This window comes from Apiospora kogelbergensis (genome assembly GCF_038363985.1).
Source record: "Apiospora kogelbergensis strain CBS 113332 chromosome Unknown utg000001l_segment0_segment0, whole genome shotgun sequence".
Lineage (NCBI taxonomy): Eukaryota > Fungi > Ascomycota > Sordariomycetes > Amphisphaeriales > Apiosporaceae > Apiospora > Apiospora kogelbergensis.
In genome coordinates this window covers 6,981,460-7,004,644 of record NW_027117418.1, presented here as the reverse complement: position 1 = coordinate 7,004,644, position 23,185 = coordinate 6,981,460, and the positions used below count along the sequence as shown (strand labels likewise).

At 53.9% G+C, this 23,185-nt stretch overlaps 8 protein-coding genes across 8 annotated transcripts; 4 read left to right on the top strand and 4 right to left on the bottom strand.

Moving 5' to 3' along the window:
• Window positions 1-156: 156 nt before the first annotated feature.
• PG998_002259 (uncharacterized protein) lies at window positions 157-957 on the bottom strand (the record flags this gene model as incomplete). The annotated part of the gene is made up of 1 exon (XM_066869077.1): window positions 157-957. The coding sequence occupies one exon, from the start codon at window positions 955-957 to the stop codon at window positions 157-159; it is 801 nt and encodes a 266-aa protein (XP_066737492.1).
• A 1,270-nt stretch (window positions 958-2,227) lies between these two features.
• On the bottom strand, window positions 2,228-4,478 carry PG998_002258 (Acetolactate synthase catalytic subunit; the record flags this gene model as incomplete). The annotated part of the gene is made up of 3 exons (XM_066869076.1): window positions 4,270-4,478; window positions 4,034-4,203; window positions 2,228-3,975 (listed from the first exon to the last, which is right to left on the bottom strand). The coding sequence occupies exons 1-3, from the start codon at window positions 4,428-4,430 to the stop codon at window positions 2,228-2,230; spliced, it is 2,079 nt and encodes a 692-aa protein (XP_066737491.1). The 5' UTR covers window positions 4,431-4,478.
• A 1,833-nt stretch (window positions 4,479-6,311) lies between these two features.
• PG998_002257 (uncharacterized protein) lies at window positions 6,312-7,629 on the top strand (the record flags this gene model as incomplete). Its single annotated transcript, XM_066869075.1, has 4 exons — window positions 6,312-6,487; window positions 6,550-6,659; window positions 6,715-6,826; window positions 6,882-7,629. 4 exons carry the CDS (start codon window positions 6,312-6,314, stop codon window positions 7,627-7,629), a joined length of 1,146 nt encoding a protein of 381 aa, XP_066737490.1.
• A 415-nt stretch (window positions 7,630-8,044) lies between these two features.
• On the top strand, window positions 8,045-9,297 carry PG998_002256 (uncharacterized protein; the record flags this gene model as incomplete). Its single annotated transcript, XM_066869074.1, has 2 exons — window positions 8,045-8,671; window positions 8,767-9,297. 2 exons carry the CDS (start codon window positions 8,045-8,047, stop codon window positions 9,295-9,297), a joined length of 1,158 nt encoding a protein of 385 aa, XP_066737489.1.
• Window positions 9,298-9,654: 357 nt separating this feature from the next.
• Window positions 9,655-10,960, bottom strand: PG998_002255 (glycerol-3-phosphate dehydrogenase-like protein; the record flags this gene model as incomplete). Its single annotated transcript, XM_066869073.1, has 3 exons — window positions 9,655-10,167; window positions 10,209-10,297; window positions 10,339-10,960. The coding sequence occupies 3 exons, from the start codon at window positions 10,958-10,960 to the stop codon at window positions 9,655-9,657; spliced, it is 1,224 nt and encodes a 407-aa protein (XP_066737488.1).
• A 1,555-nt stretch (window positions 10,961-12,515) lies between these two features.
• PG998_002254 (uncharacterized protein) lies at window positions 12,516-15,799 on the top strand (the record flags this gene model as incomplete). The annotated part of the gene is made up of 2 exons (XM_066869072.1): window positions 12,516-12,579; window positions 12,669-15,799. The coding sequence occupies 2 exons, from the start codon at window positions 12,516-12,518 to the stop codon at window positions 15,797-15,799; spliced, it is 3,195 nt and encodes a 1,064-aa protein (XP_066737487.1).
• Window positions 15,800-16,545: 746 nt separating this feature from the next.
• Window positions 16,546-18,283, bottom strand: PG998_002253 (Myo-inositol-1-phosphate synthase; the record flags this gene model as incomplete). Its single annotated transcript, XM_066869071.1, has 3 exons — window positions 16,546-16,855; window positions 16,924-17,529; window positions 17,583-18,283. 3 exons carry the CDS (start codon window positions 18,281-18,283, stop codon window positions 16,546-16,548), a joined length of 1,617 nt encoding a protein of 538 aa, XP_066737486.1.
• Window positions 18,284-20,445: 2,162 nt separating this feature from the next.
• Window positions 20,446-22,593, top strand: PG998_002252 (AMP-binding enzyme; the record flags this gene model as incomplete). Its single annotated transcript, XM_066869070.1, has 6 exons — window positions 20,446-20,709; window positions 20,865-20,880; window positions 20,941-21,454; window positions 21,525-21,769; window positions 21,860-22,440; window positions 22,519-22,593. The coding sequence occupies 6 exons, from the start codon at window positions 20,446-20,448 to the stop codon at window positions 22,591-22,593; spliced, it is 1,695 nt and encodes a 564-aa protein (XP_066737485.1).
• Window positions 22,594-23,185: the final 592 nt, after the last annotated feature.

Here is a 23,185-nt window from a genome sequence, read left to right as displayed (position 1 = left end):
CAGGAGGTAGTATAGCATCACGCCTTCATATTGACAATCTCAATCAGGTAGGCACTGGCTCTATAAACCGTTGTATAGCAAACCCACAAACTCCATCACCGAATGGCGCCTTTGTTGCATCAGTGTGTCTGTCGTATATCATGCACCTATTACTCGTCATATTGAAGCCCCTCCGTCACGTTTATTCCACCGCCACTTGTCCAGGAGACTGCGCTGCGGCCTCCCGCATGGTTCCGAGTGCCGTCCTCTGCCCATGCCGCTGCGCTCCTCGATCCTTTGTTCCATTTGCCGTTCGTACTCCATCACCTCCCGTTCGCGCTGCTGGTCGAGCTCGCGCACCTTGCGGTTGTACTCGCGCCGCTCGGCCGCGCCGAGGAGTTTCTCTCCGAACCACTTGGGCCGCGGCATCCTCCGCCGCCGGCGCTCGTACTTGAGCCGAATCGTGGCCAGGGGGATGGCTTGATCCTGCTTGATCTTATGGGCCTTGACCAGGACCGCCACCGGCAGGTCGATCCAGATCACTTCATCCAGATCCCAATCCGAATTTATGCTTAGGGTCCCCGTCCAGGGCCCGGCGGCCTCGGCGACAGTGCCGCAGTGGTCGCACACGTGCCCGTCAACCCGCTTTGCGGACATGTGACATGGTACGCGGTTGCGTTTGCGTTGACCTTGAGGCTTGGCTTTTTTGCAGTTGGCATTCTTGCTCTTGCCGTTATTACCGCGTTCGTCGCTATCAGAGGGAAAGGCTGGCTGGGGTTCTGCGCGCCATTTCCCTTTCTCTCTCCGAATGCTCCGGGACGATCTCAAGAGCATCGTGTATTTCTTCTCGGTCGGCTGAGGGCCCGCGGCCCTCGAGGAGTCTTCTGATGATGTCGATGTAATGGAAGATGCGTTCTCTTCCGAATAGTCAGTTTGCAGCGGTTTGCGACGCTGCCGAGTCTGCTGAGGTAACCTCATTCTGACAGTATGGTCTAATGGGGAATCGGGACCTTCTGATGGTATAGAGACGATGGGTGGTGAGTCCTCTTGGTCGTTGTTCACTTCTCGTAGGCGTCCAGAGCGTCTTTTCCATCGTGGGAACTTCATTCTCAGCTGTTTAGGCACAACTTGTTCTATCAAGTGCTTTGCAGATGAGTGGTATGTTTTTCGATATCAAAGGGAGATATATATAAATTGTAGTAATCCTTTTTCCGATATGGTTGCAAATTCACGGTTCTTGCTCTCAACAACGGAAAGAAAGTCTGTTGCAAATCCGGTACTGACCAAATGCTCAACTTGCTCAAAAACCAGAGCATCCGAATGGCGCCAGTGCCCATCACAGCACAACTGGCTCCTCGTTAGATTCCAATCAGCGCCTGGACGGAAATCCTGAGGCTATTCATGTCACTGCCATCTTGTGATATTTACGAACCTAACCCATTATCAGTTTACAGTATTCAATGCTGTGGAGTGAGGTCCAACAGGGGAGCTTGCGGTCACAAACATACTACCCTGACTTGTAAATTGCTCGTTGCTTCAATACTATCGTGTATCATACTCAATCCGATCCGGATTGATGCGTTGGCTGACTGAGGATTTCCCGACCCTCGATTCAAATGTTGTCTGGGCGCCTTTGCGCTATCGGAGATGCGGCAGTTGTGTCGTGACTGTTGAAGTTGGCGTCGCTGGGGTTTGGCCAAAAAGGGGCTGAATGACAGGCGGGCCTGGCTCGTGGGATTGCCGGTACTTTCTGACTTATCACGTTAGAATAGACATGAGGAATTATTGATTGACGGAGAAGAAGGCGCTGGTGGTGAAAGGTTACCTGGGTGTCTGAGATGAGTGATAGTATATCTTTCTCGGTCTCTATGCATACCTGTGAATGTCAGCAATCTTGTGAAAGGGGGCAGGGGCGGATTCCCATAAAATATGTTGTATATATACTCTACTGGCGCCAGCCACAGCTGCAATGAGAATAAAATGAATCTACGTCGAGCCACAAAAAGGCATCACGAGGTGCTTGTTGGAACAATATAATTATCTTAGTGTGCTCGTAGGAAGGAGCTCGCCGTCAGATCATGATTTTGGCAGATCTCTCGCTCAGGATATATACAGTTAACTGCCATGGATGGACTCCCCGATAATTCGCCAAAAACACTTTTTGAAACCCAGACCGCTATGACGTGATGCCACATGAAAACATGAAAAAAGAGAAAAGACCCGACTAGAAGTACAACACGGAGGCGCTTTAGCTATGTAGGCCCTTGGTCCTGTTCTTCATCACTTCTCTTCGCTTCTTGTCGGCCTCGGGATCCCACACGAGGAACTCGTGTAATCCACAGCCAGCAGGAACCATGGGCAAAACAGGCACCTTCTTGTCGGTCATCACCTCCAAGAGGGCTGGGCCGTCCGAGTTGATGAGCCACTTCAGAGCCTCCTCGGCCTCTTCAGGCTTGATAAGACGACGGTGTTGGACACCCATAGCATCTGCCAGCTTCATGAAGTCAGGGTTCTGCTGGTGAGTGTGCGCGTAGCGGTCCTCGTAGAAAAGGTTTTGCCACTGCGTCACCATGCCCTGCTCCTCGTTGTTCAGGACAATGACCTTCACGCCGATGTTGAACTGAGCAGCGGTAGAGAGCTCGGTAAGAGTCATGTTGAAGGACGCATCTCCATCAATGTCGATAACAAGAGCGTCGGGTCGGGCCACCTTGGCGCCAATGGCAGCCGGAAGACCGAATCCCATAGTACCCAAGCCTCCAGAGCTAATCATGGTTCGCGGGTGACGCCACCTGAAGTGCTGAGCAGTCCACATCTGATGCTGGCCAACACCAGTGGCAATGACCACCTCCTCCTTACGGTCGTTGGTCAGATCACTGAGCTTCTCAATCAGGGCTTGGGGTTTGATCATGCCAGCTCGCTCGGTGCGGTTAAAGGAGTTCATCGGCCATTTCGCCTTCCACTCCTTGATCTGGCCGAACCACTCCTTGCGCTCAGACATGCTTCTCGTCTCCAGGTGCGGCAACAGCTGTGCCAAGTTCTCGGCAACATCGCCTTCGACAGCTTCTGTGGCTTGGACAACCTTGTTGATGTTTTTGGGGAGGATGTCAAAGTGGACGATTCCACCACGACCTTCGGCAGCAGCAGCCTTAGCAGCAGGGGCGAACTTTGCGATGTTGAGGGTCACTCGATCGTCAAAGCGAGCACCCAATGCAATGATGAGGTCGGCTTCCTGCATAGCCATGTTGGCGAAAGCAGATCCGTGCATACCAAGCATGTAGAGAGACTTTTCGTCAAGCTCGTCGAAAGAACCAAGTCCGTGTAGGGTAGTCGTTACGGGAATAGATGACTTCTCGGAGAACTCCTTCAGAAGTGCTGGGCCGTTGCCCGAGATCATGCCCTGGCCGGCGTAGATAACAGGCTTCTTAGCCTTATTCACGAGCTCGGCAACGCGGCGCAGAGACACGGCCAGCTGCTTCTGGGTCATGTCCATAGCGGCTCGCGATGCGGCGCTGGGAAGAGCGGGGAGGGCGGTCTCAGTGGGAATGGCCTTCCTCAGGATGCTGGCAGTGACATCCTTGGGCAAATCGACCAAGACGGGTCCAGGACGTCCACTGGTAGCAATCTCGAAAGCCTCGTTTATGCGCCTGGGGAGCTCGGCGACGTTCTTGACCATGACGTTCCACTTAGTGCAGGCGCGCGAGATACCAATGACGTCGGCCTCCTGGAAAGCATCGCTGCCGATAGCTGTGGTCACAACCTGACCACAGAAGACAACCAGAGGTGTGCCATCCGAGAGAGCATCCTGCATGGGGGTGATAACGTTGGTGGCACCCGGGCCAGAGGTTACCAGGACGACACCAGGCTTGCCCGAAGCGCGGGCGTACCCCTCAGCCATATGTCCAGCACCTTGTTCATGTTTCGGGAGGATAAAGTCGAAGTGTGTGGAATTGTAGATGGCATCGAAAACAGGAAGAATTGCGCCGCCAGGATATCCAACTAGGACTTGTTAGATTTATTTCCACAGACATAATCGAGGTGGACATGGTTCACGTACAGACGTGTTTAACACCCTGCCGCAGCATCATCTCGTGGAAAATCTCTCCACCGCTCTTGCCAATGAACGACTCGTCCATTTCAGGCGTCCGAGGGTTCACGAGGGGCTGCACATGGCTGCCGTCTTTCGTCTCGGCTGTGTTGAAAGCGGGTGCGGGTACCTCGCGGGGACTGCATTATGTAATTTCACGTCAGTATAAGTTTCCCCACGATAGCGACTTGGGTGGGCAAACATACACAGCAGCAGCTGTTGTCTGGGTCCTCACGCCAGTCGGGCCCTTCTTGGAATTCACAGCCGACACGACGGCCGACGAGGTGAAGAGGCGCTGTTGGCACTGGACGCGCGGAACCTGGGCCAGGGCCTTGACGGCCCTGGAGGCTTGCCTAGTTCGCATCATGGTGATGATTGTGCCGTGCTTGGTAGACACAATTGAACCAGCGGCAGGAAGAAGAAATGAAAAACACAACTTAAGCTTTCCAGTCGTGAATCTCTCAAGCCCGGGGTGACGGAAGGGAAATAAATAGCTGTGGCGGCAAAGGAAAAGTAGGAACCAGAACTAGGGGACCCCCAGGTATGAGTCGAACAAACCAAAGCACCGCTACGGCGGCCGTAGCGAAAGAGGGTGTGCGAGTGCGGTAGACCGCAAAATACCAAACCCGCGGCAACGGAGCTTGAAAAAAGAATTGGTCTGCGCTGATTCGTCAGGGCCTGTGTGGGGTAAGGCTCCTCCGGGGGATCGCGCAAGTTGCTGCATACAAGAGCTGTGGCGATATCGGCTTTTGCAAGCTGCAAGCAAGCCTGAGCCTGCAAGTGCAGGTGCAACAGGTAAGCTGACTACTGGCTGACTGCCTCCAACACGGGAGTTGCCAGAAGCTCAATTGAGTTGAATATTCCGTTCGTCCAATTCTCGGAATATTCCCAGATGTGTCATTTTGATAAACCCCCAACCTCACTTGTGTCTACGCATTTTCGCATTTTCGCATTTTCGCAATTTCGCATCGTCGCATTCTGTGTCCAATTGAGCATGTGTCTGAACTGATTGATCCTCCGGGCCTCTTATCGCTGACGACATTGATTAAGTTGCTTTCCGTGACAGGGTCCATCCAAGGCCGGAAACATTCTCTTTTCCGGTTCTAATGCACCCAATCTCGCCTCCGGCCCTCTGCTCTGCTATTGGCTTCCGGCCACAGCCGGGTCAGACACTCTAGGGGTCCTGCCTGTCAGACTGAATCAAAATCGGACTTCTGCAGCTTGAGCGCTGGCAGGCTGGGAATCTAGATGCCACCTTCAAACTTTGATCGGCTCTAAGTTGGCGCTATCGTTTTTCTGCCTTCTAGTCGACTTTGCGCCACCTTCCGCCTCCTTATTGTACCTACAGCGCCGGTTACTACGGCCGGAATGCAGGCTACTTCCGGCCTTACACTAATGCATTACCCTGCTACGTATAGGTAATCGTCATGCTATACTGGGTTGCAAGTACTGAACGGGGAAAACAGAACCAGCACCGTCTAAATATGATTGTGCAGAGTGTGCTGAGTAGATCGGCAGTAATGATACCGTTCTTGGTCGGTACCACGAATGCATCAACCCGTGATTCAATACGACTATGTAATCAAGCATGCGCCTTACTATACTATGCCCGCGTACGACTTCTTCCCTGAACGAAACCCTGAATGAAACACGACTATTTCAAGGCTTTATTTTTGTCCTATTCTTATTCTATGCGATATGAAATAGTTTCTTACCCAATGAAACATGTGATTTGGCCCAAAGATATAGTGTGTGGAATTTATATCGAGGGGCAATGTGATGCATATATTACTCCTTATAGCGGATAGCACCAGGTGCCAGGGACTTAGCACTCTTTACTTCTGATCAGCCGGCTGTCTGGCTGTTCAGTTACTTAGTAAGCGTCCGTTTCTGGAGGTTTGCCCTGTTCGCTTACTATACCACAGCTGTTCCCCCTTATAACTAATGCCTAATTGCCGTGCCCGTAACCATTTCGCTGCACATCGGATCAGTCTAGCCAATCACGTCCATCTTCTAGATCCCAATTCGGCAAAGGCAGCTTGCGGCCCACCCTCTCTCCACGACCCCGCGGTTTGTCGTTCGTTCCCCCGAACCGAGATTCCCCATCGAACCACGACGCACAAGCCCCCGCAAGATATCATCGTACATATATACGAGGTATATAGTAGTTACTCGTAGAATTCCGTCGATCTGAAAGAAATGCTGAAACGTACATTTCATCAATTTTTTGGCTTGTTGGGTTTTCAATATGGCTAGGATTGCCAAGATCGAGTACTTCCGTGTGCCCCCTCGATGGCTGTTTGTCAAGATCACGGACGACACTGGTGTCGCAGGGTGGGGCGAGGCCTCGCTTGAAGGTCACACACAGGCAGTGGAAGGTTGTCTGGAGTCGTGGGCAACTCGATACGTTGGACTCGAAGCCGAGTTAGTCGTGGAATTCCCGACGACAATAGCTGTGCATTGTTTTGCTGACGAGACCGTGATAGTGATATTGAGCATATCTGGCAGCTGTCATACAGGGGAGGCTTCTACCGAGGTGGCCCGGTTCTCATGAGCGCTCTGTCTGGAATCGATATTGCGCTCTGGGACCTGAAAGGTAGCTCAGTTCGTACACGATGACAGCTACGTGACACTTTGCTGACGAATCTAAGCGAGGAAACTAAACGTGCCTATCTACCAGCTGCTCGGGGGCAAAGTTCGTGACAAGTTGAGGGTCTACGCATGGATAGGGGGCGACAGGCCGAGCGATGTCGAGGAGCAAGCGTGGGTGTCCTGGAGTCCATCTTGAGAGCGCCGACATGGCTAACTCGGTCTGCAGTAAGGCACGCATTGCACAAGGCTTTGATGCTGTCAAAATGAATGGGACCGAAGACCTAGGCTGGCTCGACTCGCCTAGAAAGCTGGACGAGTGCGTCGAGAGAGTGAAGGCAGTCAAAGCCCTTGGCCTCGATGCCGGGGTTGATTTCCATGGCCGGGTGCACAAGCCCATGGCGAAGCAACTGGTTGCTAAACTCGCCCCTCACGAGCCCCTCTTCGTGGAAGAACCGTTGCTGTCTGAGAACATTGGCGGCATCAAGGACCTTGCTGGTCTGAGCAGCGTGCCGATTGCCCTTGGCGAGCGACTTCACAGCCGATGGGATGTGAGGCCCTTCATGGAGGCTGGTTGTGTGGATATCCTCCAGCCCGACGTATCCCACGTCGGAGGCCTATCAGAACTGCGCCGGATCGCGTCCATGTGCGAGACCTACGATGTGGCCTTGGCGCCTCATTGCCCTCTGGGACCCATTGCTCTAGCAGCCTGTGTGCAGGTCGACGCGGTATCCGCCAACTTCGTGATTCAAGAGATGGGCCTAGGAATACACTACAACCTCGGAAGTGAGGACCTCAAAAGCTATACAAAAAACCCCGAGATCTGGGATGTGGAAAAGGGGTACATCAACCTACCGGTAGGGCCTGGGTTGGGGATAGAGGTAGACGAGGGTCAGGTTCGCAGCCTGTCCCAAAACGCCAAAGCCTGGGTTAGCCCGACTTTCTCGGGCCCTGGCAAAGAACTAAGGGAGTGGTAATGTGAAAGTTACCGATATGTTGCCGCATATCAGGCTATCTAGGGGCTTGGAAGCTTGAATTAACCAGATTGCTATTCTTCTACGACTAGTTTCAACCGACTAAAGCATTACACGATGACGATGAGGGATAAGCGCAATAAATGTTTGGTAAGCATTGATACACGCTTAGTGAAAAGCATCGATGGGATTCCAAGCCATTTACTCTATCGGTGCCCGTGCAACAGCGAACGCCAACGGGCGGCTGATTAATCCAAGCTAGGATCGGGTCGTGGTTATCTAATCGCGCCAGGCCCGTCCATCTACACTGATGTAATCCACTTCTGCCTGTCTTAGTTGTTACGCATCACCATCGTTATAAGACGTGAGCCCGACTCTCTAACTCATCGTATCCAGCATCAAATCATCGCCCCTGAAAATGGACAATAAAACCGCTGGCATCCAGCAGGCCTGCAAAGCCGTCCGGTGCATCCAGGCTTTGCGGTCGCTTCCTACTAGCAAAGACGCGACCCCATCCTATCCGCCCATCTCCAGCATCCCCAGAACCTCTCCGGAGCGACTAGCGCAAGCTTCTCCAGACAACGACCCATCGTCGCCTAGTAATGCCCAAACCTACCTCTACCTCGCCTACGGCTCGAACCTGGCTGCCGAGACATTCCTAGGCGTTCGGGGCATCCGACCTCTCTCCAAGGTCAACGTCTCGGCGCCGGCCTTCGACCTCACCTTCGACCTGCCGGGCATTCCGTACCGCGAGCCCTGCTTCGCCAACGTCACACCGCGCAAGCACCTCCCCGACCCTCCGAAGCCCCCGCAGCGACCACCGCAGTTTCCTCCCCCGCCCACTCCCTCCGATGTTAGCAACGAAAAGACAGGGCTTGTGTTCCCTTCGTTACCGCCGCGCGCCCCGACCTGGCCCAAGGGCCTCATCGGAGTCGTCTACGAAGTGACGCCCGAAGACTACGCGACCATCATCCGAACCGAGGGCGGCGGCGCAGGCTACCTCGACGTCCAGACGCCGGTGGTAGCGCTGCCGGCGCCCATCGCCGTGCCGGAGAAGCCGCCGATCCCCGAGCTGCCGCGCCCTTCCTCGCGCACACCCTTTACCAACCGCGGCTGCCTGACGCGCCTCCCGACGACGAGACGAACACAAACGATGGCCCCGATGGCCCCGATAAGCCTCCGAAGAAGAAGTGGTGGTTCAAGTTCGTGGCCCCAGTGCGCCGCCCCGAGCCCGACTACGCCCAAGCCAGCGCGCGCTACCTGAAGCTCATCACGGACGGCGCCGCGGAGCACGCCCTGCCGGACGACTACCAGGCCTACCTGCACCGGCTGCAGGCCTATACCATTACGCAGCACCGCCAGGAGGTCGGCAAGTGGCTCTTCACGCTGCTGTGGCTGCCGCTGTTCTTCCTGGTCATGAACTTCAGTCGCGTATTTGCGGACAAGGACGGCAGAGTGCCGCGCTGGCTGGGCATTACGATGGTCGTCATGATGAACCTTATGTGGATAAGTTACGACGCTGTATTCGTGAAGCTGTTTGGTGACGGTGAGAGGACGGTGGAGGATGATGATGACGATAACGATAGGTCTGGGAGGGTTACTGCGGGGAGTAGGGGAGCCGTTGGCTGCAGTTGGAAGGTGGAATGCTTGACGAGAAGAATCGGCTGTTGAGCGACTGGTGATCCTGCTGTTGTCACATTGTAACAAGTAAGTACTTATTCATTTTTAGCCTGTGGGCCTTAGCCAGGCCTTATGTTGTTTTAACATACTCGATACTTTCCCTGGAAATAGAGAACACTCCAACTACAATCACTGAATACGTTACGAAATTGCTCATCATGGTTATGAACCAGTTAATAAAGTTTCTAAGCCATTCGAGCCTATATAAGTGCAGTGACCGCAACCAGTATTTGCTGAGGGTATCATTGCTTGCCTTTTGATCTACTGTGATCACATCGTCCGGTCCAACCCCCTAAAACTCCTTGTCCTGTATATATAGCCCAGTCCGTTCCGTTTCGTAATACGAGTCTAGTTTCTGCGCTTGTTGATCAACTGCAACAGATCCTGATAGGTGTTCTTGCCCTCGATGATGTCGTTAACAGCAGTGAAGAGCGGGTAATCCTTCTCCATGTTGTGAACCTTCAAAAAGCTATGGACCTCCATGGCCGTGGTTGTGCCCTGTAGCTTCTGACCGTTCAACTCCTTGGCTTCGATCTCAGCCACACTGACGCCCTGCTCGACGGCATGGCTTGCGCATCTGAAGTTTCTTCCACTGCTGCAACTCGTAATCAGATCCGCAACACCGGCACTCTCTATAGTGAAGGTCTCAGGCTGTACAGTCTCTTTGAAGAACTCTTTGCCAAACTTGATCATCTCGAGCAACCCGCGTCGCACGATCTCCGACTTTGCATTATCTCCAAGCCCCAGACCCACGACGAAGCCAGCGCCTAACGCAACAATGTTCTTGAGAGCACCGCCCAACGAGACGCCGGCGACGTCGGACACCATGCTGACGAGGAAGTAGGGACGCTCGAACAGGAGCTGGAAGGTATCGTGGTCGAGAGGGGGTATTCGGCAGGCACAGGCACGAGCTTGGTCTTGCTGGTGCGTCCTCGGGCATCCTTGTGCTGCATGTCGGCGAGCGGGGTGATGCTTAGGTTGGGAGCCGATTCTTTTGCCGAGCCACGAATGGGCGTCGTGGAACGGGGGGACGGGTTGCGCGACGAGTCCATGGGCGGGGGTCGTAGGCGATGGTCGTGCCGCACCACTTCTCGGCGGCGATTTCGGATGCGATGTTGGCACCGCTCAGGGCGCCGCAGTATATGCCCAGGCCATCACCGATCCACTCGGAGAACAGAGAAATGCCCTCATCCGTGACGTGTACACCCTTAATGCAAGAGATTCCTCGGGCAAATGGCACGATCTTGCCCTTGATCTGCGACGAGACACGGTCGATGAACTGATGGGGAAGGTTGAAGATCAGAATGGAAGAGTCCTTCACGGCATCGACCACGGAGGGGTTGGCGATCAGGTTGCTAGGGAGCTTGATGCCGGGCAGGTACTTGACGTTCTCGTGGTATTTGTTGATGATGTGGGTGAGCTTCTGGGGCTGGTCGCCCACGGCCTCGTCGTAGTGAGGGGAGTCCTTGGGAATGGTGACATCCTCCTCGTACACCCACATGTGCACCTCGGGCTCGAAGATGTCGGGGTGCTCCTTGGTGTTCTCAGCAACGATCTTGGAGATGGTCGAGCCCCAGTTGCCCGACCCAATGACGGTCACCTTGTGCCGCTTTTCATGGGCCTGGGCCTGGGTTGAGAGGAAGCCAGGAGACATTTTGACCGAGTAGGGGCGCCGAAACTGAGATCTAAGGCGGCTTTGGTTTGGTGGGGAAGAGCCGTGAAGTGTCCGAAGGTGGGCAGATGCGGTGCGGAAAAGGTGGGATGGACGAGTAGGTGTTGCTACAGGGGCCGGGTAGCGAATCAAGATACGCATCAATACAGAGTTCGGACAGGAAGCAGGAGACCGTCTCCCTTATAAAAGATGGCGTATGGTCGCACAGCTGCGTGTAGAATGCTGAAGTTCCTTCTCCAGTCTGGTCTTGGTGGATGTGGATGCAAGCCCTGGCCCAATTTCTCGGCCGAGGAGCAGTAAATAACTGCCTAGGTAGAATGGCACCTGTGCTTGCCTCTCCTTTCTCCCTTGTTGCAGCCAACGAGAACAACGGATTCAGCTGCTTTAGCGTTTGACCGCATGACGCAAATCCCAGATAAACTCGACAAGACACCGCCTACCGGTTCTAGCCTGCTCTATCCTGCTCTAGGATGCAGTACGTGTATGTATGTAGAGACGGGAGGGCATGTCTGACCATCACTGCCCAGGACAGAACCTCAGCTCTCAGATGACAGCGGCCAAGTCCGACCGTTCTCCCATGTGTACGGCCATGTGCCGAGGAGGCTCGTCGACGCTTCTGATCAGGACCGGGTAATCAGGTCGTCGCAAGGTGGTGTGCCCCATCGAAGTTCCAGCGATCGCGTTACATCCCGGACGAGGATCAAGGCCCTGTCCGTAATTGTCAAATGCGACACATGTGAAAGCTCTTCTCTACATACCGTTTATAAAGGCCGGTCCATAGTAAGAACTCCGTCTGCGAAAGGAGAGGGGGTCCTCTTCCACCAAATTGGACTTGATTGCTCTACGTACACACTTTTCCAACACAGAAATGGACAACAACCTCACTGTTTGCTTACGACCGACTGAATAAACCCAGCAATGGCATTGCATTTTCCACCGCACTCGCTGGCAACGCTCCATAGGTGTCAAAGTCAATTGCTCCGGGCTTGACAACGGAGACTGCTTGGTACAGTGCTATTTCCTAGGCTAACCGCTAGATCCATCTTTACTGTCATCGTGGAAGTCATCAATTGATTGATGGAGGGCCGACTGGAGGGCCTGTCTGCACCTCGTGCCTGTGCTTGCTCGCTTCTCGTGCTTAGGCTGGTTGAGCTGGGCCCCTTGTCCTTGGGAGAACGTGAACCCCCCGACCGACGCGGTTCCCTATAAACTCCACTAAAAAGTGAAGTCAACAATCGCCATTTCCCACGGCCAAGCGCGATTGTACCACCGTCTTGCATATCTGTCAATCATAACGTGTTCATATTGTTTAATGGTCGATTTGTGTTTTTATTGTTAGATGTATTAATCTCCTCGGCGATAATCTGCTTGTGAATCGCATTTCATCGCATTTCCAGCACGCCGACCGAACCTACCATGCAGATGTACTTGCCTTGCCTGGTCGCACACGGCATGCAGCTTCCCATTTGACCGCCCAATCCGCAACAGACAGCAGCAGCGACTGCCGCGAGTCGCTCACCACCAATCATCCGACGTGATGAATGTCGAACAGTGTCGCAAAACCTCATCAGAGGCCCTATCAGCGGGCAGCCCGAGCACTAGTCGCAGTATAGGCCCAACCCTCGCAAGTCGCGCCCACGAGAGAAAGGCATCGCTACATACCTCGCCCAAAGACAGCAACAACACACAGCCGGGGGAGGCCCACGCGCCTCAGACCACCCCGACTGCACACCACGCATATCGTTCGCCACTGCGCACGCGTGCGCGATCCAACTTGAGCAGCCTTGGCGGCTCGGACTCACCTCGCTTTCCACGACCGAATACTTCAGCGCCCAACGCATCGCAAACATTGTTGCGCCGCCGCCCTTCGGGCCAACAAAAATCGCCAATGCACAGTGGCTCGACCCCCGCGAACGGCGGCCGTTGGGATTGGCGCAAGCCTGGAGCCTTGCCAAAGCAAACGATAACGACAATGGTCAGGGCGACGAAACGTTCGATCTCAAAAATGCTTTTGACATGGCCAAGGCGGAGGCAGACGGAGTCAGGATGGGATCGCCTAGCCCAGCCCCTCGGCCTCAGCGATCAAGGAAAGATTCAGAAGAGCTAGCGACTGTTCGCGATTCTGGACGAGACCTTGGCCAACAGCTCAAAACGTTTGACCGCAACCACCAGCTCACAAACGGAAATGGTCCCCTCAATGGCCTTTTCTCCAGGAAGAATAGTATCGGGCCCAAGGTGGCGGAAACCGCAAACACCCTTGTTACCAGGGCGAACGACGGCGGAGATGCTTCACAGCCATCTGGAGCAGGCCAGGACGCCCACTCGAGAAAAGAATCATCAGAAAGTCTCCTCAGTATGGAGGACTACCACAGGTTCTCGCCCCTGCCTTCTATTGTGCCCGGACGAGGCGATCTAAACCGGTCTTCTAGCAAAACCCGGCCAGGTTTGACTCCTAGGAAAAGCTACAACACTCCTAGTAAAACCCGACCAAATTTTTCTCCCGAGAAAAGTTTCAACTGGCAGCTCGATGCCGACTTCACTGCGGGCGACCTGCAGATCTCCGATAGTCCACGTATTAAGGCTGCGAAGACGAATGGCCGCGAAGCAAACCATGGTTCGCCCAGTAGCAGCTCGCAAGGATCGGATACTCCCAATGGTCGCCGCAGTGATGCCAGGCTTGAGCAAATCCGACAAGCGGAGATCGAGGCCGCTGGAATCGAGTTTCCCGAGAGTGACGAAAGCTATCCAAAGAAAACCAATCGGCGGTTGGAAGAGATCCGAGCGCGGGAAATGGAAGCCGCGTCTAAAAGAGCTGTGGCAACAAGTAGGCTCGATGAGATTCGCATCAAAAACTCAGAAGCCCGGTCAGAGTCTCAATCGCCAGAATTGGCGAAAGCCACAAATAAGGACCCGTCCCATAGATCTTCGCTCAGCGATTTGGATACTGCCAAAGTAAATGGCGCTGGCGGTGGGGAAGCGATCAAGGATGACCCCTTGACAACATCAAAGGGCCTCGACGAGAAACCCTCCAACAGAGCATCCGACCATGATGGAATGGAAAAGGCAGAGACGCATAAGAAATTGTCTAGAAACGATTCATATGACTTGCTTCGCCAGCTTGCCCGAGCCACAAGTGCAAGTCCTTCCCCTCCCAACACGAAAACTATTGAGGAACCACTCTGGCAAGAACCGATTATCAGACAAGAGCCGGAAGAAAAAGAGACCGCCACCAGGCCACGCTTTCTACGCGATGACAGACGTCCGAGGAATCTAGAAGCTAAGGGCTCTAGGGAAAGACCTTCTGTTGGTTTCGCTGGACTGAGTAAGAATCTCTCTGGCGACTTTTTGCCAGAAAAACGGCGCATTTTGGCGACGTCAGAGGCTGACCCGATTGATCGTATTGAAGCTGAAATGAAACTCTTCGCACCGCAAGATAATTACTCGGAAAAGGGGTCTGTTCGTGCCCCTTCGGCCACAAGTTCTGATATGGGGGATGAGGAGACGCCACGTCCGGACCGCGGCATTGATCCTTTGAGTCAACCGACCCCGCGTGTCACCGGAGCATACGTGGACACACCGGCCACCGTCAGAGTTAAGACCGAAGACGGTGTAGTGCCCGAGAAGAAACCAGAAGCTAAAGGCTCGCTGGCATCTAGGCTGCTCTTCGGTTCCCGGTTTGGCTCCCGATCGCGTACGTCCAGCAAGAGTGAATCGGAGTCTAAGGAGCCCGTCATCAAGCAGGAGGAGAGCATCAAGCAGGAGAACATCAAGCAGGAGGAGAGTGACGGGCAGGGCAGAACCGGAAGAGCCGGCTCGAAATCCACAGCACGACACTCACGTGCGGCCTCTCGGCGGCGCAAACCCTTAATCAATACCGCTAAAATCCCTACACCATCAGAAGACCTCCGGGCTATTCTTCGCCAAAATCGAATAGATGACTCGACTTTGGATGATGCGGAGTTCGACCGGCTTCTGGCTGGCACCAACATGGATCATGAGACCCTTGAAAAGGTTGTCAGTGAAACCATTCAAGCAGTAGATGAAGCCTCCGGTGCCCTTAACTCCACAGAAAGAGAAGAGGAGTTGGAAAGGCAAAGGATAGAGCGCATGAGTAAGTCGCTCAAAACAGGTCTTCTGGGCATTCGTTCTGCGAAACAGGGCATTGAGCGTCTTGAGGGCAGGGTGGCGCAGTCTGAGCATCAGATCGCACCCACCCTGGCTGCTGACCTGGGCAAATCCGACAGTTGGAAATCCCCAACTCTTAAATCGCAGCCCAGTGATGGCGGTATTAACCTTTCAATCCCTCGCCTCTATCGCAGGAAACCCGACTTTGGCTTCACGCCCCTTGGACTATTGAGCATGATATTACTCGCTTGGTACACGCTAGAGTCTGCGTTTTGCTTCTTGTACGTGACGGACTACGAGTGTGCACCCAACTACCCCTGCGACTGGTCGCCCCACGAGCCTTACTTCCCCTATGCCATGCCGTTCATGCTAGACGAGTGGACAACGGGAGGCAAAGGGCGTGAGCTGGCCTGGCGCGTCGGTGAAGAAATAGGTGATGCAGCGGCGGAAGTGACCGATTGGGTGACGGGTAACGACTTTACGAAGAGAGACATCATGTACATGAACGCCTGGGAGAGAAAGCGCCACTGGAGGAGGCTGAGGAAGCATGGCCTGGTCAAGAAGTGGAACGAACCCCCTGAATATAGGGATAAGATCAGGAGTTGGAAGGCAGCTTTTCAGGCGCGAGAACGCGCACGCGAGACCGGAGATGATTGGGACTACGAGATGACGTTGAGTGAGGATGAAACTCTATAAGGGCCATTCATTACACTTGCATATGCAAGACATAGGGTGTGACGCTCAGAGACCCCACATCAACATAGTCAGGATGCGAGACGCACCACCCCTTCTTCTATCAATCAGCGTTGGTGGATGGATATCCAACCTTGGAGTGCTTAGGATACCAAACTGTTGCAATTGCTTACAGAGGTTACTTCGGCAAGGCGTTGGCGGCAAAGTGTTATAGGCAAGGTTATATGCAGCTTCAGTCACAAATCATCAATGTCAAATACCAATACCAACTTGACACATGTTTTGGAGCCTACCTACAATTAGGCTGTAGGCAACTGATTACAAACTGATCCAAGAGTATGGTTTCATCGATCACACCAACATCTTCCCGCAAACCTCAATAATATATGGCCAAAGGACTCTCTTTTGCGGAATCGTTCACCTTTGGCCTTGTTCACAGGTTACAAACTAGATGGATATATAGGGAGATGCAGTGTCTTATTGTAATGAATGGCATGACTACCGCGCTTTAAGGCGATCAATTATAGTAGTGACGACTCATCCCAGCTGCGGCATTCCATCATATGCTAAAAGAGCATTTACTGAGTGTAAAGACTGGGCTCGGATGTTGAATTCCGTTTACTTCAAACCGTTGAGAAATGGGGTGGTCCCGAAATAAAGATCGACTGCCGAACGGCATCGCGCTTCTCGAGTTCTCTCCTCGTCCCCTGGCGCCTTTGCACGTAATCAGTGGGAATGGCTTTACACCACTAGATGAGTTTGTGCTCCAAGCTCATATCCGACTCCGGCTCCAGACCGACGAACGCGCGGAAGATATTGGTCAAAGAAGCGCGCTGCTTGGCCAGGGCATTGACGACTGGTGTGCCAGGGGGTGTCAGGGGAGCCTTAAGCATGTAGCTCAAAATGCTCAGCACGCTGTGAAAGCCCTTGTACTCGGTAGTGGCAGCTCCATCATCTGAGCACGATCGCCACTGGACTCGAGTCATCAACTCGGCGATCAGAACCAGATCGATGATCAGGGGGGATGCCAGGAGAGAGTCCTCGCAGACGTTGAAGAGACTATATCATGGATTGGTTAGTAACTATTGCTACAATTCGATTTGGGTTCTTTGTGCAAGTCGACTTACGAGATGGTCTGGTGGCCGCCCATGAAGATCTCGGCGTAGTACTCATCAAGCGCGCGCTTGTTGTCGCCGACCGCCGGCATATACTTGATGACGACGCAGTGGTCGGGCTTCTCGCCCTTCTCCGGGTACAGGACGTGGTTGGCCTCGACCATGTCGTCGACCACATTGGACTTGGAGATCTCCTTGGACCGGAACTGCCGGTGCGAGTTCAGGTTCTTGCCGTCATTGTTGCCGAGGTGGTTGTAGCTCGCGATCGAGGTGAGCTTGATGCCGGCGTTGATCATGAAGTCGACGAGGGCCGACTTCATCTTGGTCTGGCCCGACTTGAAGTCGTCGCCGCCGATGAAGGCGTCGTGCCGCTCGGCGAGCTCGATGGCGCCCGGGACGAAGGTGTTCTGTGGAGATCCGTTGATGAAGGGGACCTGCTCGAGGATGCAGGCAACGGCGAAGACGGTTGAGGGCGAGACTTCCTCGTGGCCGGTCTCAATCGCCTTGAGCAGGTTGTCTGCCGTGTCGTTCACACCTTGTATGAGGTCGGCATATCTCTCTGTGTTGGCAGTCCACTGCACAATCACCTTGTCCAGTCCGTTCTTGGCCTTGAAGTCCCTGCAATTACATTAGAGTCTAAGCATGACACGTCGAGCTGTGGGCCGGCTTACCTGATATCGTTGCGGATCTTGTCCACGTGTGCCATGCAGGCCTTGGATCCCTCGAGCACGTTGTCTGCGCGGTCTTCCTGGTTGGCAGCGATGAAGTCAGGGTAGTAGATGCTGGGCAGGGGCACCATGTATGACATCTCCTTCTTCAATTGGGCCTTCAGAGTCGGCTCGAGCACAGCAGCTCTGTCCATGGCGTCGGCCATATTCATGCCTGAGATGTCCCAACCGCCAACCACGAGGTCATTGGGGTGGACGATGGGGAGGACCTGGTTCAAGGGGATGTTGACGTCCTTGTTGGTTTCGGGGTCAGTACCCAGCTTCATGGTAGAGCCCATGACGACGGAGCCGTAGTAGTTGGCGGCACGAGGGCCCTCGCGGGTCTCCCAGGTTGTATTACGTCGATTGGCCATGATGCCAGCAGTGACAGTTGTGCCATTGTTGCCGCCCCAGCCAACGAGCATCATGCCAACCTTGGGGACCTTGCGGCCGACCTTGAAGTCATAGAGCTGAGCCTTGGGGGTGACTTGATACTGGCCGCTGGGCTGCTTGGTCACACTGGTAGTGCGGTAAGTGTAGCGAGAACGGATCTCGTCATCGGTGTAGACAACATTGGGAGACGTGTTCTTGAAGAGCAGGTCGGAAACAGGGGAGGATGAGATGCCACCGCCGGAGCCCGTCTTCTCTTCAGCATGCGGAGCCATCTTGATAGTTCAAATGGGCTTTCTTTTTCTTCTTTTTGGCTGTCGAAGAGATTGGGTTTATCTGGTGAATGGGGCTGAGTCCGCTGCACCTGGGGAAGAGCAACGAGCTCCGGCGTGTTGGTTGTGGGAGCTGTTGAGTAGGTTGGAAAACATGGGTTGTTTCTCCCAGCGTAAGGCGCTGTATGATTTGAAGTGACAGTTTCCGCGTCAAGTCGACTGAATGTTTTGGAAAGAGATCAGAACTGACAAGCCAGGGAAACTCAGGTGTAGGTACGAGTGGCCAACTTGACTCCTTTTATGTGTCGAACAAGTCCAAGGCCGAACGGCAGAATCGGAGCTGCCCTAGAGGCTCAAGCGTGACACTATGCAAGCTGGAGCCAATGACGAGTTGAGGGAAATGTGACAAGACCGATTCGGTCAATCAACGTACATGGAACCCAAGGGTCGCCAAGGGGTCAAGTCCACGATAAGGGTTACGTGGCTGCGTGGTTGGACTCTCTATCTTTACCTAGCGACTTCTCCCCGCCAATGACCAGACGTTGGAATATGCACTATTGCTAGGGATCCGGTGGGGGTCTGGAAGACGTGATGGGTACGTGCTCTTGAATAGGAGAATCTGCAGGCACCCTAAAGCGAACGACAAGTAGTAGCGGTCTGCAAGCCAAATTGCTTTGTGTGCGCCGTGCTTTATGTAGACGCATAATGATACCGATCGAGTCAGGGCGGTACAACAACTGTCCCTTCACTACGGTAAACCGAGCCCGTCTTCTGATGTTGCCAGAGGCGAGGCTTACTCACCCACCCCGAATCCGGAGCCCCGGGCCTGACTAGAGAGACTAACGCGGCTAAAGGACTCTCTAGGCAGGCATATGTACAACATCTCGGTTAATTGACGACAGCTTAGTGAGCTTGCCAGGCTGAAGTAGAGATGGTGCGAGAAGACGCTGCCGACACTGGCCTGTTTTCAGAAGCGAGCGCGCATGCGACAGAGGTAGGTCAGCATGGAAGGCCGAATGGAATGATATGCAGTGCATATATCGCAATTCATTAAGTGTGTATAACGAACGTGCTAACTAACATCTCTCGCGGTGCTATCCGCCTGCGAGCTTCTCAGCTACATACATAATTCTCCGACCTAGCTGCGTTACACGTCCACGAAATCGATCTCGCGAAAAAAAAGTGAGACCTACTTCTGCTACAGCAGTGCTAAAAAACAGACGTCGACTCATGATAACCGAGAATGTACCACCAATGCCAGCCAGTCCGAGCGAACGGCTTGGCATCCTCAATCTCTCCGCCGAACCTTGCTGATCTATTGGAAACCTCGGGTTTTTGTTCCTGGTTTTTGTATGACTGAGCAAGACGGCATGCGTTGATCTCCATCCAGGTCATGGCTTCGATTGGGCGTAATGGCCACCTTGGCAGAGAGAGCCCAGGCGTTTCTTAGCGAGTGCGCCTCAACCGCAGCCGTGGGTCGTACCGACCATGTGTGCTTTCAGCTCACACAAGCCTGCAAAAAAGAAAAGAACAGGGCCGTTGCCTCACCATACACGACTTGTCTTGTTCAAAAGGCCTGCCAGTCGAGTCGACCAGCCTGCTGCCTCGGCTTGCTGGCTTCTCCGCATATTGGCATGCCGGGCTCGCGGGGGTTGATGCGGGGGCAGCCATGGGTTAGTATCAAGATCAGGTGGGCTAGAGCCCCGTTTCAGTCTCCGTATGTCGTATGCGGCCTATCACCGCCCGCCACCCGCCCCCTTCTATCTCTCTCTCTCTCTCCCCGATGATGCGATCAATGCGGGTTGCCCTGAACGAGGGCTTCGTGGCTGCAGGGTTATCTTCCAGCTGCCTTAGCCGACATGTCTTCGCAACAAGTCATCTATAGCCGTCAGTCCGTGCCCGTAGCTTTCTGCTGGAGAGTAGTATCAAAAGGCTTCCTCCTTCCTCTCACGTCACAGTGATTCGTCCACAGTTTCTTTGACCTTTTCTTCACATTGGCATTACTCGTCTCTTGCATCCCATCTTCTGGAATAGCTCCCCTTTCCATCACATTCTTACTGGCTACTTGTCCAGAACAAACCCGCCTGCACTTCGCTGTATATTGCGCTTGAGGGACGTAACGAAGCCGTTTCAACGAGAGCTCTCTCTCCCACCTATATCTCGCCATGACAATCCACTCTCGCTGGAATGCCGACATCCCGGAATGCTCTCTGCAGAAATGGCTGTTTGGCAGTTATACCGGCCCTCTCTCGGACAAGCCCATCTTCATCGATCCTGAGCGCCCGGATACCCATTACTTGAGCTTACACGACTACCGACTATGGGCTAAGCGACTGGCCTTGGGCCTGCAGAAGGCAGGCTTGAAACCCGGTGACCGGGTTCTGCTCTTTTCTGGAAATAACCTATTCTTCCCAGTTGTTTTCATGGGGGTACGTTACAGCTTGTTCTTCATTCCTGATTCTTGAGTTGAGACTATGTTTTGCTTTCCCGTGTCTCGCGTGGTATTGGCTCTTATTTAAGACGTGTGCATGCGTATGTACCTGCATTATGTGCATGGAGCTATGATGACTGACATGATACATAGATTTTGATGGCCGGAGGTAAACTATTGATCTTGGCCTTCTCTACCGTTATTACAGACTTACTAAATAATTCAATAGGTGTTTTCACTGGGGCCAACCCTAGTTTTGTCGCTCGAGAGCTTGCCTATCAGCTACAGGACAGCGGTGCATCTTTCCTGATCGCCGCCGATGCCAGCATCCCTATCGCCTTGGAGGCTGCCCAGCAAGCCGGACTTCCAAAGAGCCGCTGCTTCAGCTTTGATGACACGGCACTGGACGCCCGTCCCGGTAAGACCCAGCAGGGGGCACGGCACTGGACCGAACTTCTTGCCTCCCAAGCCGACGCCGAGAACTTTGAATGGGTCGAGCCTGCGGACGCCAAGAACACCACATGCTGCCTGAACTACAGCTCAGGCACGACTGGCGTGCCCAAGGGAGTAGAGATCACGCACCGTTCCTACATCGCCAATGGCATTGGTGTCATCCACATGACGAAGCTGCAGGATAACTTTGAAGAAAACGTGAAGAAGTGGAGGGCATTGTGCTTCTTGCCTATGTATCATGCATATGGCCAAACCTACTTCGCGGTCAACTATCCTAAGCTCCAAGTACCGTAAGTCACGACAAGAGCTAGTCTCGCTTCCCCTATACCGTCCCTGGCTTCCCTGCTGACGATTCTGTAGTGCGTACATGATGCCGAAGTTTGATTTCGTCAAGGTTCTAGAAAACGTGCAAAAGTACAGAATCACATCTCTTAACTGCGTACCTCCCATTGTCGTTGCTCTAGCGAAGCATCCTCTCGTGCGCAAGTACGACCTGAGCAGCCTCGAGAGCATTGGCAGCGGCGCCGCACCGCTATCAGGGGAAATTGCTGAAGAGGTTTCTAAGCTGTGGCCAGCTGGAGCAATGGAGGTTCGCCAAGGCTGGGGTGAGTTGTGCCCTCCCAAAGCGGCATCCTTCCCTGGTCGTTTCCTTGGCCTAGCTTATTTTCTTCGTTGCTAATTTCACATAATCACAGGCATGACTGAGATCACTTGTACGGCAATGTCGTGGGATCCGAGGATTACGCAGCCAAGCTTAGCTGTGGGTGAGATGCTACCTAACTGCAGTGCGAGACTCATGAGACTGGATGGGTCTGGCGAGATCACCAAGGCCGGAGAGACTGGCGAGTTGTGGGTGACCGGCCCTACGTTGCTAAAGTCCTACTGGAACAAGCCCGAAGCCACCGCCGGCACACTTCACGTAGATGCCGACGGCACGCGCTGGTTGAAGACGGGTGACATCGCCTACGTGGAGAAATACGAACCCGGCGGTCTCTGGCACGTGGTGGACCGGCTCAAGGAGCTGATCAAGGTGAAGGGCAACCAGGTCGCGCCAGCCGAGCTCGAGGGCGTCCTGCTGGAGAGCAAGGCCGTCACTGACGCGGCCGTCGTCGGGGTCACGATCGACGGGGAAGAGGTCCCTCGCGCGTACATCGTGCCCAACCCGGAGATCAAGGCCTCGGAGCAGGAGATTGCCCAATGGATGGAGGGCCGGGTGGTGCGATACAAGCGACTGGCCGGTGGTGTGGTATTTGTCGACGAGATCCCCAAGAACCCGGTATGTCTCGCACACTTCCCAAAACCCAACTACTCTGTGGTATAGCATAATTTACTGACAGCCGACAACTCTCAACAGTCCGGCAAGATTCTGCGCAAATTGCTCCGAGACAGGGCCAAGGCGGAGGTCGGCGACAAGCAGGCCAAGCTCTAGAGAGGGGGTGCACTACACTGGGGGACATGTCCTATGTCGAAGTATCTTACCAAGGACACGAGACAGAATTGTTGTATATATACAAGAAAGAAGAGGGCCGGTTTTAGAAGTCGAAGTCGTGTACTGTACTGGCACTTCTTCCAGAAAGAATCAAGCATTTACTAATACTATGGTGACACCATGGGCCACATCAAATCGCGATCGAGCACAAGCTACGTTACCAAGAAGCAAGGCAAGGCCAGCGGCTCTTCGCAGGTGACGCGGCTTTGCGGGGGGGCGTTTACTAGCGGAGTCCAGCACCCCCCAAGTACCGACCCGACGCTATTCCATCCACCTAGCCGCCGGCAAGGCCCTACGAGGCGACTCGGGCATTTCTTTTGTCGCATCAAAAATTCAATTTGGTTTAGCATGCCTCCTGCAGTGATCTTGAATTGTGTGCCGAAATTTGGCATCCATCCAATATACGCGCGGAGAGGCGGAACGTACCGAATCATCTGCCAAGCAAGCCAAGGCAACGCATTTCAAGCTTGTACTTGCAGTTGCTCCATCGAAACAGTGAACGGCAAACCGGCAAAGGCCCACAGGGATGTCA